Source organism: Haliotis asinina, chromosome 5, assembly GCF_037392515.1.
Source record: "Haliotis asinina isolate JCU_RB_2024 chromosome 5, JCU_Hal_asi_v2, whole genome shotgun sequence".
In the NCBI taxonomy this organism is placed as follows: Eukaryota; Metazoa; Mollusca; class Gastropoda; order Lepetellida; family Haliotidae; genus Haliotis; species Haliotis asinina.
The window spans coordinates 14085501-14097170 of record NC_090284.1 but is presented as its reverse complement, the minus strand read 5'-3'; the positions used below and the strand labels follow the sequence as shown (position 1 = coordinate 14097170).

The 11670-nt window shown below is 39.9% G+C and overlaps 1 protein-coding gene across 1 annotated transcript; it reads right to left on the bottom strand.

Moving 5' to 3' along the window:
* Window positions 1–9475: 9475 nt before the first annotated feature.
* Window positions 9476–10654, bottom strand: LOC137283385 (alpha-1A adrenergic receptor-like). The gene has a single exon (XM_067814845.1). It carries the CDS (start codon window positions 10652–10654, stop codon window positions 9476–9478), a length of 1179 nt encoding a protein of 392 aa, XP_067670946.1.
* Between the last annotated feature and the right edge of the window lie 1016 nt (window positions 10655–11670).

Below are 11670 nucleotides of genomic sequence, written 5' to 3'. Positions count from 1 at the left end.
TTATCGTAAGAGGCAAGCAAGGCCTACTTCATGGGAATATCGCATTCAGTTTTGGAAGTATCAGTGTAAACACAGCTAATCCAAATGTGAAAATATTATTCTAATAACCGCAGTATATAATTGCATCTGCAAGTTACCTTGGGCTATTTACCCTGATTACTAAGGGCTATTCATCTAAGCAATACAATGTTGGCTCAACAGAGGGTTTTGGAGTGTTTTGACTCATCAAATTCAGTGAGGACCCCCTTTATTTTACATCTGCCCATCTACTTAACATTGAAGGGCGTCCAGAAACATTATTTTCATCAATTTGGACCCACTCAAAATTTCACCCAAATCTAACACTGCTGAATAGATATTTATTGCCATCTGATTGTGTCAATTTCAAATTAAATTTAACTGTGAGCTAATTTACACATCTTGAATGTGTAAACAGTTTTAGCCCATTAGCCATACGCTAATTTCTCATAAGGCCACTACTCAAACGGAACGGAGTGGATTAATCAGCGCAACAAGGATCTGCTATTCTTGTGCAAGATCCAACTGATATTCAGATATAAATCAATATGTCTACTCTGCACACCGATTGTTTTGAATATGTTCTTAGAAAAGCACAGAAGGAATGCAATTCCATTTCCAGTTTGCTTTGTTTGTGACAGGAGAATCACTACTTATTTGTCACTAAAGGCAGGTTTACTCAAAGAATATATGACATCAAGGTGAGATGCAGGGTAGGCTTTGTTTGAAGGTCATCTTCACAACAAAAATGGATCCATTACCTAATGATCAAGACCCTGACTCACAACCACCTAACATCTTTAGGTTCATTGATCTAAATGTGAGGATTAAGAAGTCTGAGTTAGCAAGGATGGCCAGGGATTTACCATGGGTGTATTGTGGATAGGAGAACAGATTCATCATACTGTGGGACCATGAACTGGTTGATGCATGTAACTGTATCACAGTTGTGTAGGCTGATGTTCATGATGTTGATCACAGGATTATATTGTCAATGATTTACAGCCCAGCCAGAATACGTCTCTGGAGTTCCTGGATTCTGATGGATATTTTTTATCAGCCAGAGATCTAGGTAGTGAAATTGAATGATTTTATGGTTGTATGGTGTAAAATATGAGAACAGTCAACATTTTCATAGATGTAAAATCAAAAGTACTGAAGAAATGCTTTATGTTTATACTGGTTTAAAGATTGGATCAAATCTACTTGCAAAAAGTTCTTTTTATGGTCGTTTCATATTATCTAAAGGGGTTTTAGGGTTCATATGTAACAGCAATCAACCATGACATGTTTATTTAAGGCATATAACGAATGGATCAAATGACTAATGGGGTGCCGTCATCTAAATAGTTCCATATCTTGTAAAAAGCATATATTTACTGGTAAGTATTGATCAGAGATACAGTAAAATATGGATACACAATGCCATAAAATCTGACAACTGGTATTCTACACCTCATACTTTGTGTACCAGACTGACAGTATAAGCTGACTCCACTCCCATGGATGGTTGTGACATGCAAATCTGGAAAGTTGTCACCACCTGCAAATATTCCAGATCTTGACGTGAAATCATCCTCCACTCCACCCAGTGTGTTCGTAGAGTTATCAGCACTGTCTAATCCATTGCGCAGCAAGTAGTCAGACAGATATGTATTGTCACCAATAAAACCTGTGTTGAAACTACATGATTGCCAACAAAGATTATTCAGTCTTAGTTCAGTATGAGTATAATTGTACACGTACTTAGTGAGTTGACATGTATCACTTATGAAGGACGTTAAATAAGATGCAGCTTTTGATAACCAACAGTCATTTGTCTTGTCAACATGGCAAAGCCACTCAAGCACCCTGAAGCGGTCATGTTTGGAACTTACTTTAGATCAGAAAGTCAAGCTGATAAAAGACTTTGAGTCCAACCCTTAGCCATCTAAAATAAGGGCTTGCTATGAAATATCAAATTACCAAACTGTTTCTGACATTTTTTAGGAAGAAAGACTTCTATCAGATGAATGATGCACTAGCTGTCTCTCACTCAGAACTTAGAACATGTCGTCAAGAAAATCTCTCGATTTTTCAATTGAGAAGAAGAAGAAATAAAATGATTTCTATTTTCAAACATATTGATTTATCATGTTTACGTTTTTAAGTGAATATGAGCTCCCATCTGTTTCTTTCACTGTTGTTATGACTAGTAAGTAAGATAACCATGCAATACAACAATGTCTATGAGAGCGACAAAACTAGTTCAGTTCTAGTTGTAGGTAATCATGTCAGCTGTCTGGCACGCTGTCTAAACCAGAAAATGTTTTCAGCGCCAGTTTAGACAGCTTCCACTGTATATAAATCTCTCTATGTGTTGTACAAGTTGTTTTTTTTATGTTTCTGGGTCAGCAATCCTCTTAACATACTTAAGTTCTGCAAGATCTGTGAATGTTTTGTTTGAGAATCAGCAGCCCCTGCTTACTGTAAGAAGTCTACTGTGTAGACTGATGTTCATGATGTTGATCACAGGATTATATTATCGATTGTTTACAGCCCACCACCATATAACTGGAATGTTGCTGAATGTGGCATTTAACAACAAACAAAAATACCCAAGACTGACAGGTTTTGATTTGGGAAGAAGCATCAACATTGTCTGTTGCAGATTTCCTCAATCCTGTTGTCAAACATTGGTGTTCTGTCATTGTTAGGTTGTCAATATTTTCTTGTTTGGAGAGCTAATCTGCCACCACCCTGGATCTGCTGGTTAGATGTCTCCATGTAGAATATAGGCGAAAAAGTCATGATAAAAAAAAGTCCTGGAAAAGAGTCATATATTTGGGTAGGATAATAAGTGTAGGCTCACTAAGTCTTACAATGTCAGTGAATGTGTAAATGCTTCGAGGACTAAACCCATACTGTGTGGCAATTAAAGACAAATTTAAAGTTGTCATGATATTGTGTGGGCACATTGAGGGATTTTATGTGCTCCTCAAATGATTGACTGTCTACTTCTGGATGCAGATGATTTATCTACCTTCATATAAGAATATGGTTGCTACCATCGACAGTAAAAATCCCACATGATGATTATGATGCTGAAAGGTATTATTACTTTTATGATGATATACAATTCCAATGATAAATCATAATTACAAATCAGGTTGCAGATTTACATTTTTTATAAGATCCATACCAAGGGTATTATTTCTAATACTTACTGATCAAAATAGATGTTGGAGATGATTAAAAAGTCCTGTCAGTGCAGTTTTTCAACTTTTGGCAAAAACTTTCACTATTAAAATGTTTAGCCTGTGTAAAAATTAGGGGTGTCACGATACAGGTGCCTCACAGTACAATACATATCTTGATACTGAGGTAATGATAGATGCATATCATGATACAAAATTTTGGACATTTTGTGCATAACAAGCAGCCATTACCTTGATGGTAAGTTGTCTGATGTTCGCACAATAGTTCACTGAAAAGCTGTAAACAACGAATCCATGCCATTTCTGTTATAGGCAGAGATCATTAGAGAAAGAGCCCATCAGCCAAGTACCCATCACTCACACTCAAAGTCATGTTTGCTGTTTTGTGTCAAAATGCAAGAGACAAAAAGGTTATGACTTAAAATAGTAATCGATACATGTAGAATAAACCATGAAGTGTGAGTCGTGTGAGTCGTATCATGCAATGCTTGCCAATGAAGCACCGTTGCATTGGTGAATCGTGACAACCCTAGCAAAAATATTTCAGACTGATTCAAAATAGATTTTTGTAATCAATGTATCTCAGTGTATGATGCAGAGCTTACGAATAAATGTTAGAATGTGTCCCAAATATTTTTGCTAACCCATTAAACAAAATTGGTATGAGAATGTGTAGTTAGATTAAGGGATTTTATGTTACATGTACCTTCAAATGGACATGCCTCAGTCTTGCTTGTCAAATGAAGAGGAGTCAGGATCTGGTTGTGAGGCTCTGTGACATGGCTGATGCAAACATATCAATGTCATTTCTGCATAGCACATTTGATATCAGGTGACATGTCCCTTGACCACAACACTAAAAAGTATCAATTGTAAAATGTAAATGTGGAAAAGTTTGCAGTTGACTGTATCCCATTTCATGTAAAGCCCTTTTCTTGTTCCCTTCCACCGATATTGCTGAAGTATTGTATAAATATTCCATTAAGTGGTGTAGAACAATATTCACTCACTAAGCAGTTGTGGAATGTTATTCTTATTGTTATCATTGATTCCTAGCTAATATTTGATCCTTATGCAACATTGAGCCTACTAATCTGACAAACTGAAGTCAATGTCGAATTTGTTCTAAGTGCATTGCTCTACCCTGAGCATGATCAGTATTGTGTCACACTAATCTTGAAGCAGTTCACAGAGCAAAGTAGTTCTCTGCCAAGGTTGTAAAAGAACCCCAAGGCTAATTATCTTATTGAATATCAATGTTTGATGAATAGGCCTGAAACCAATCAGTCCCTGCTTTGTTGATTGAATGTGGTGTGCCATTCAAGCAGGTACACATACAACGACCCCACTAATGATGAAACAATTCTTCGTTTACTCCAGGTAGCAGAAAGCATGCCACTAATCGACATGCAAATCCTGTAACATTAACATACTCAACATCCTCACACTCATGATGAAACACTTCTTCGTTTATTGAATTTGACAGATAGCTCATCACTAATCATAACAATTAACAACACACACTTTTGAAGAACATGATTATCTGACAGCGTTCAGATGTTGGTTACAGAAGTGTTCAGATACTAGTCACATAACAGTGTCCAGATGCTGGTGTGTCCAGATACTAGTCACATAACAGTGTCCAGATGATGGTGTGTCCAGATATTAGTCACTTTACAGTGTCCAGATGATGGTGTGTCAAGATATTAGTCTTATTACAGTGTCCAGATACTAGTCACTTTACAGTGTCCAGATGCTGGTGTGTCCAGATAATAGTCACTTTACAGTGTCCAGATGCTGGTGTGTCCAGATACTAGTCACTTTACAGTGTCCAGATGCTGGTGTGTCCAGATACTAGTCTTATCACAGTGTCCAGATACTAGTCACTTTACAGTGTCCAGATGCTGGTGCGTCCAGATACTAGTCTTATCACAGTGTCCAGATGCTGGTGTGTCCAGATACTAGTCACTTTACAGTGTCCAGATGCTGGTGTGTCCAGATACTAGTCTTATCACAGTGTCCAGATGCTGGTGTGTCCAGATACTAGTCTTATCACAGTGTCCAGATGATGGTGTGTCCAGATACTAGTCACTTTACAGTGTCCAGATGATGGTGTGTCCAGATACTAGTCACTTTACAGTGTCCAGATGCTGGTGTGTCCAGATACTAGTCTTATCACAGTGTCCAGATGCTGGTGTGTCCAGATACTAGTCACTTTACAGTGTCCAGATGCTGGTGTGTCCAGATACTAGTCTTATCACAGTGTCCAGATACTAGTCACTTTACAGTGTCCAGATGATGGTGTGTCAAGATATTAGTCTTATTACAGTGTCCAGATGCTGGTGTGTCCAAATACTAGTCACTTTACAGTGTCCAGATGCTGGTGTGTCCAGATACTAGTCTTATTACAGTGTCCAGATGCTGGTGTGTCCAGATACTAGTCACTTTACAGTGTCCAGATGCTGGTGTGTCCAGATACTAGTCACTTTACAGTGTCCAGATGATAGTTGCATAACAGTATCCAGAAACTAGCCACATAAGACAGGGGTTCAAAATTCCATCGCCCAACGGCCAATACAAGTCAGTTTTCGTTTGGGGCAATCAAACAATGTATGTTACTTGTCCATGGACTATTATGAAATTTTGGTTTACAATTTCAAACTGCAAATAAATTTGGATTTCATTTCATATTTGCTCAAAATGTAGCTGTTAAATTTTGCAATGATAATAAAGGAAGGTTATCTTTCTTTGTTATTCATCACTTTTTGATAAATACTCCAGTCAACATTAACATCAAATATGTTGATTTATTCTTTCATAACTTCATCATTATGATTATGTAGTGAAACTCAGGGTTAGTGGAAAATTAGGACAAGTTACTTTCTTGAAGCCACTTGCTCTGCATCTTCGATATCTCCAGGGTATATGTTCTGATGAATCGCCACTACAGTGTTCACGAATAGCGCCTGACCCTCTGACAAATCTGGCAGATTCGCCAGTGGTCAGATAGAAATCACCAACCCGCCAGCCTGAGTGTCTGACTGAATATTTCACAATGTCTTTGTGTGAAGTTGTTATTTGCGGCATGTGACACTTGTTTGCTGGTGAGAAATCTTATGTTTGTTATCATATAATGTTAACACTTTCAATGTCAATTATAAGAAATGTTAAATCTGAAATGTTTGTTTAACTTTATTCTGAGGGTCCTGTGAATTTTCAGTGGGTCAGACAGACATCTGAAACTTACAGGACCCAATGTCCTGTTACTTTGAAACACCATCGTGAACACTGCACTATACCCTGGATGCATCTACAGCCCGATAACTTTATTACCTCCCTTTGCAGGCTCCACATTCTGACAGCAGCCAGTCAGCTAAGCTGCCGTTACTTGCCAGTGTCAACAAAAAATAGCAGTAGCAGCTGCAAAGGTTTCTTTGCAGTGCAACTCAGTTTTTAGGGAAATCATAGAGAGAATTGATAGGCCAAAACTTTAAACAAAATATGCAAGAACTCCTTCTACCTCTTTCAGAGAACCTCTGCATGGTTTGTCTTGCCAAGTTTAATTGGTTAGATAATTTAGAAACTGAAAGTGTGTTGTGATTGGTTCACTCAACTTCACAGCGTAGACACCTGATTGTCAGCCAAGGGAGGTAATAGATTGATCAGGGAGAGCCATAGATGCTTCCAGGGTACAGTGGAGACTTGTCAGAACATATAGCTTGGAGATATTGGGGATGCTTGCTCTGTGGCAAGTGCTTTTAAAAAGGATTTTGAACCCCTGTAACAGTGTCTGGATTATAGCCACAAAGCAGCGTCCGGCTTCTAGTCACATGTGTCCAGATGCTAGTTACATGAGAGTGTCCAGATGCTGGTCCCACAACAGTGTCCAGATGCTGGTCGCATAACCATGTCCAGAAGCTAGTCCCACAACAGTGTCCAGATACCAGTCACATAACAGTGTCCAGATACCAGTCACACAACAGTGTCCAGAAACTAGCCCCATAACAGTGTCCAGAAACCAGCCCCATAACAGTGTCCAGATGCTTGTCACATAACAGCGTACAGATACCAGTCACACAACGGTGTCCAGAAACTAGTCACACAACAGTGTCCAGATACCAGTCACATGACAGTGTCCAGATATCAGTCGCATAACAGTGCCCAGAAACTAGGCACATAGCAGTGTCCAAATACCAGTCACATAACAGTGTCCAGAAACTAGCCACATAACAGTGTCCAGATACCAGTCACACAACAGTGTCCAGAAACTAGCCCCATAACAGTGTCCAGATACCAGTCATATAACAGTGTCCAGATACTAGCCCGGTAACAGTGTCCAGATACCAGTCACATGACAGTGTCCAGAAACTAGCCACATAACAGTGTCCAGATACCAGTCACACAATAGTGTCCTGAAGCTAGCCACATAACAGTGTCCAGATACCACTCACACAATAGTGTCCTGAAACTAGCCACATAACAGTGTCCAGATACCACTCACACAATAGTGTCCTGAAACTAGCCACATAACACTCAGTAACACTGTCCAGATACCAGTCACACAATGGTGTCCAGAAGCTAGTCACACAACAGTGTCCAGAATCCAGTCGCACAACAATGTCCAGATACTAGCCTCAAAGCAGTGTCCAGAAACTAGTCACATGACAGTGTCCAGACGCTGGTCAAACAACAGTGTCCAGAAACTAGTCACATAATAGTGCCCAGAAACTAGTCACATGACAGAGTCCAGATACCAGTCACACAACAGTGTCCAGATACTAGTCACATAACAGTGTCCAGATGCTAGTCACATAGCAGTGTACAGAAACTAGTCACATAACTGTGTCCAGATACCAGTCACACAACAGTGTCCAGAAACTAGCCACATAACACTCAGTAACACTGTCCAGATACCAGTCACACAATGGTGTCCAGAAGCTAGTCACACAACACTGTCCAGATACCAGTCACACAACAGTGTGCAGAAACTAGCCACGTAACAGTGTCCAGATACCAGTCACATAACAGTGTCCAGAAACTAGCCCCATAACAGTGTCCAGAAACTAGTCACATGACAGTGTCCAGACGTGTCATGACAATGTCCAGAAACTAGTCACATGACAGTGTCCAGACGCTGGTCAAACAACAGTGTCCAGAAACTAGTCGCATAATAGTGCCCAGAAACTAGTCACATGACAGAGTCCAGATACCAGTCACACAACAGTGTCCAGAAACTAGCCACATAACAGTGTCCAGATACCAGTCACACAACAGTGTCCAGAAACTAGCCACATAACACTCAGTAACACTGTCCAGATACCAGTCACACAATGGTGTCCAGAAGCTAGTCACACAACACTGTCCAGATACCAGTCACACAACAGTGTGCAGAAACTAGCCACGTAACAGTGTCCAGATACCAGTCACATAACAGTGTCCAGAAACTAGCCCCATAACAGTGTCCAGAATCCAGTCACACAACAATGTCCAGAAACTAGTCACATGACAGTGTCCAGACGCTGGTCAAACAACAGTGTCCAGAAACTAGTCGCATAATAGTGCCCAGAAACTAGTCACATGACAGAGTCCAGATACCAGTCACACAACAGTGTCCAGATACTAGTCACATAACAGTGTCCAGATGCTAGTCACATAGCAGTGTACAGAAACTAGTCACATAACTGTGTCAAGATACCAGTCACACAACAGTGTCCAGAAACTAGCCACATAACAGTGTCCAGATACCAGTCACACAACAGTGTCCAGAAACTAGCCACATAACACTCAGTAACACTGTCCAGATACCAGTCACACAACAGTGTCCAGATACTAGTCACATAACAGTGTCCAGATACTAGTCACATAGCAGTGTACAGAAACTAGTCACATAACTGTGTCAAGATACCAGTCACACAACAGTGTCCAGAAACTAGCCACATAACAGTGTCCAGATACCAGTCACACAACAGTGTCCAGAAACTAGCCACATAACACTCAGTAACACTGTCCAGATACCAGTCACACAACAGTGTCCAGATGCTGGTCACATAACAGTGTCCGGATTTGATCTGTAGGCTTGGTTGGTTCTATATGGTCAGTTTTGTAATCCAGGGACCATTAAACTTTTGTCACAAGAGTTATGTCAATAACACTTTGATGGTCATTGTTTATTTCAAACAACACTATGGTTCACAACTATTGGTGCCATGTACAGAACCATATGTCCTCCAGTCTTTGCAATATTGGTACCACAACCATCTTTATTCATCCTGTAGTGCACTCATGGATCTAATGTGACTTTGAGAAATTTTTCGGTTCAGTTTTTTTCTGAAAAGCTCCCTTAAGGCTTTTTTATACCTCCGGTCTGTAAACATATAGATGTAAGGGTTTACCAGAGAGTGACTATAATAAAATACAGAAAGGTAGTCCTCGTACACCCATGGTGCTATACAGCTACACCCAACATCCACAACAGACGCAAACCAGTACGGAGCAAACATGATGATAAAGAACAAAACAACGATCATCACAGTTCCAAAAGCTCGACAACTGTCTCGTGGAAATTTCCTTTTTATAGACCCGTCTTCCTCTCGGCTGTTTTTGCTTGATGTTTGTGTTGTGGACGTGGAGCTGGTTGTCCAGATGGAGGTTCGAGGCAGACTGGTTGTATTGGTGTCTGTGTTTCGCCGAGACGAGTTGGCGGCAAAGTGAACAGAATTGGATTTGGACTGCTGCACACTTTCATGATTGGCGGCAATGCGGCAAATGTGTTTCCTGGCCACACATAGAATTTTAAGACTTGTGAAGAGAAGTATGCAGAATGGGGCTATAAAAGATACTATAGCGCTGAGGACTGCATATAAGTCAGTCATGACAAAGTTACATATGTCCAGTCCGTTGTAGATGGTTTCATTAGGATGAGGGTTACGAGCAAAGTCTCCAAATACGGACACAGCAGAGAAGGTGATCCATATGATCCACACTGCTATCATGGATCCAAGTGCTACACATGGTGCAGAGATGCTGTGGTAAAGGAAGGGCTTTGTGATGTACAGGTACTTGTCAATGGACACAAGAACTGTGGAATAACTCGCAATTGCACTGAATGCCAGATCTGCACAGATGGTGATATTGCAGAAGTCCATACCAAAGGGCCAGATTCCATATAGTTCCCATATTGTGTTGATTGGAACAACTGTGAGAGAATTAAACAGATCCACAATGGCAAGATTAAGCACCAGCCAGTAGTAAGTCCTGCTTCTCAGATTGGGTGTCTTGGCTATTGTTAGAATTGAGATGGAATTTCCAACAACCATGAAGATGTTCAGAATGAACATGAAAATCACAAACACAATTTTCCCTGCTGTTAAGTCCAAGTCCGTACCATCATGTCGGACATTGGTGTTGTCGGACGCATGGTGCGAGTGACCAAGAAGCATGTCTGAAGCGTTATTAACACTGGCATTCTGTACCCAGTCTGACGAGGTGGTCGGGGCCGGAGTGGGGAGAGGGACTCTCCAAATCCCGATATGTACCCCACCATGTGATATAGTAGACCCTTGAGGTGTAGCTGATGATGACATCCCCGCGAAGACTCTGGCTCGTCCACAGACAGATATATTGATGCCGTAAACATGGGACAATTAGCTTATCTGAAATATAGAAGAGAAACACAAGATTTATTGTTTCCTGAGCTTTCCTATTTTAGTAGGTAAGGATTTGTTTTTCTGTTGATTGTTGTGGAGCGTCTGCAAACACAGAAATGATACTTAAATTTGCTTCAGAATTGAAGGTGATTTACAGTGTTGAAGTGCAGTAGATGTTATTATCAGTTTTCAACTTATCACTAATCTGATTCCATTTGGTTCATATTTTAGAAAGATTTACTAGTTTTGTTGATAATGCAAGCACTTAGATGAGTGGTGCTTTTATCTGAGGCTAATTTTGACCTACTATAGGACTCCAGATAACCTGCATTGGTTAAACAGATTTATTATCCAGTTTATTGGTGTCAATTAGCTTGTCGTTGCAACCTAAGAAAAATGTGACATGGGGGTTTTTACTGCTTAAAAAATATTCTCCGATGTTTATTGAGAGTTAAATGTACTTTAATGTAATCATGTAAGAAATGATTATATTCTCTGTTTTAGAAATATTTGAAGTTGTGTAATTTTTGTTTGAGGGCGTAATTCAGGATTCATGCACTTTTAATAATGTCTGGTTGAATTGGGGAGGGAAGTTTGGAGGAATGTAGGTTTCAGACATTTTTTCCGAAACCCACTTTGAAAGATATTGTGCTCATTGACCTAGAAACATGAATGGGATGATCCAGGATTTGAATACACAATCATGTTTCTGGAATGCCAAAGGGACGAAAATCCTACATAGTGAATCAGACAACCAGGCCATCTGTGTTTTTTTTTTGTTTGTTTTTTTTTCTCAAATTTTTTTTCTA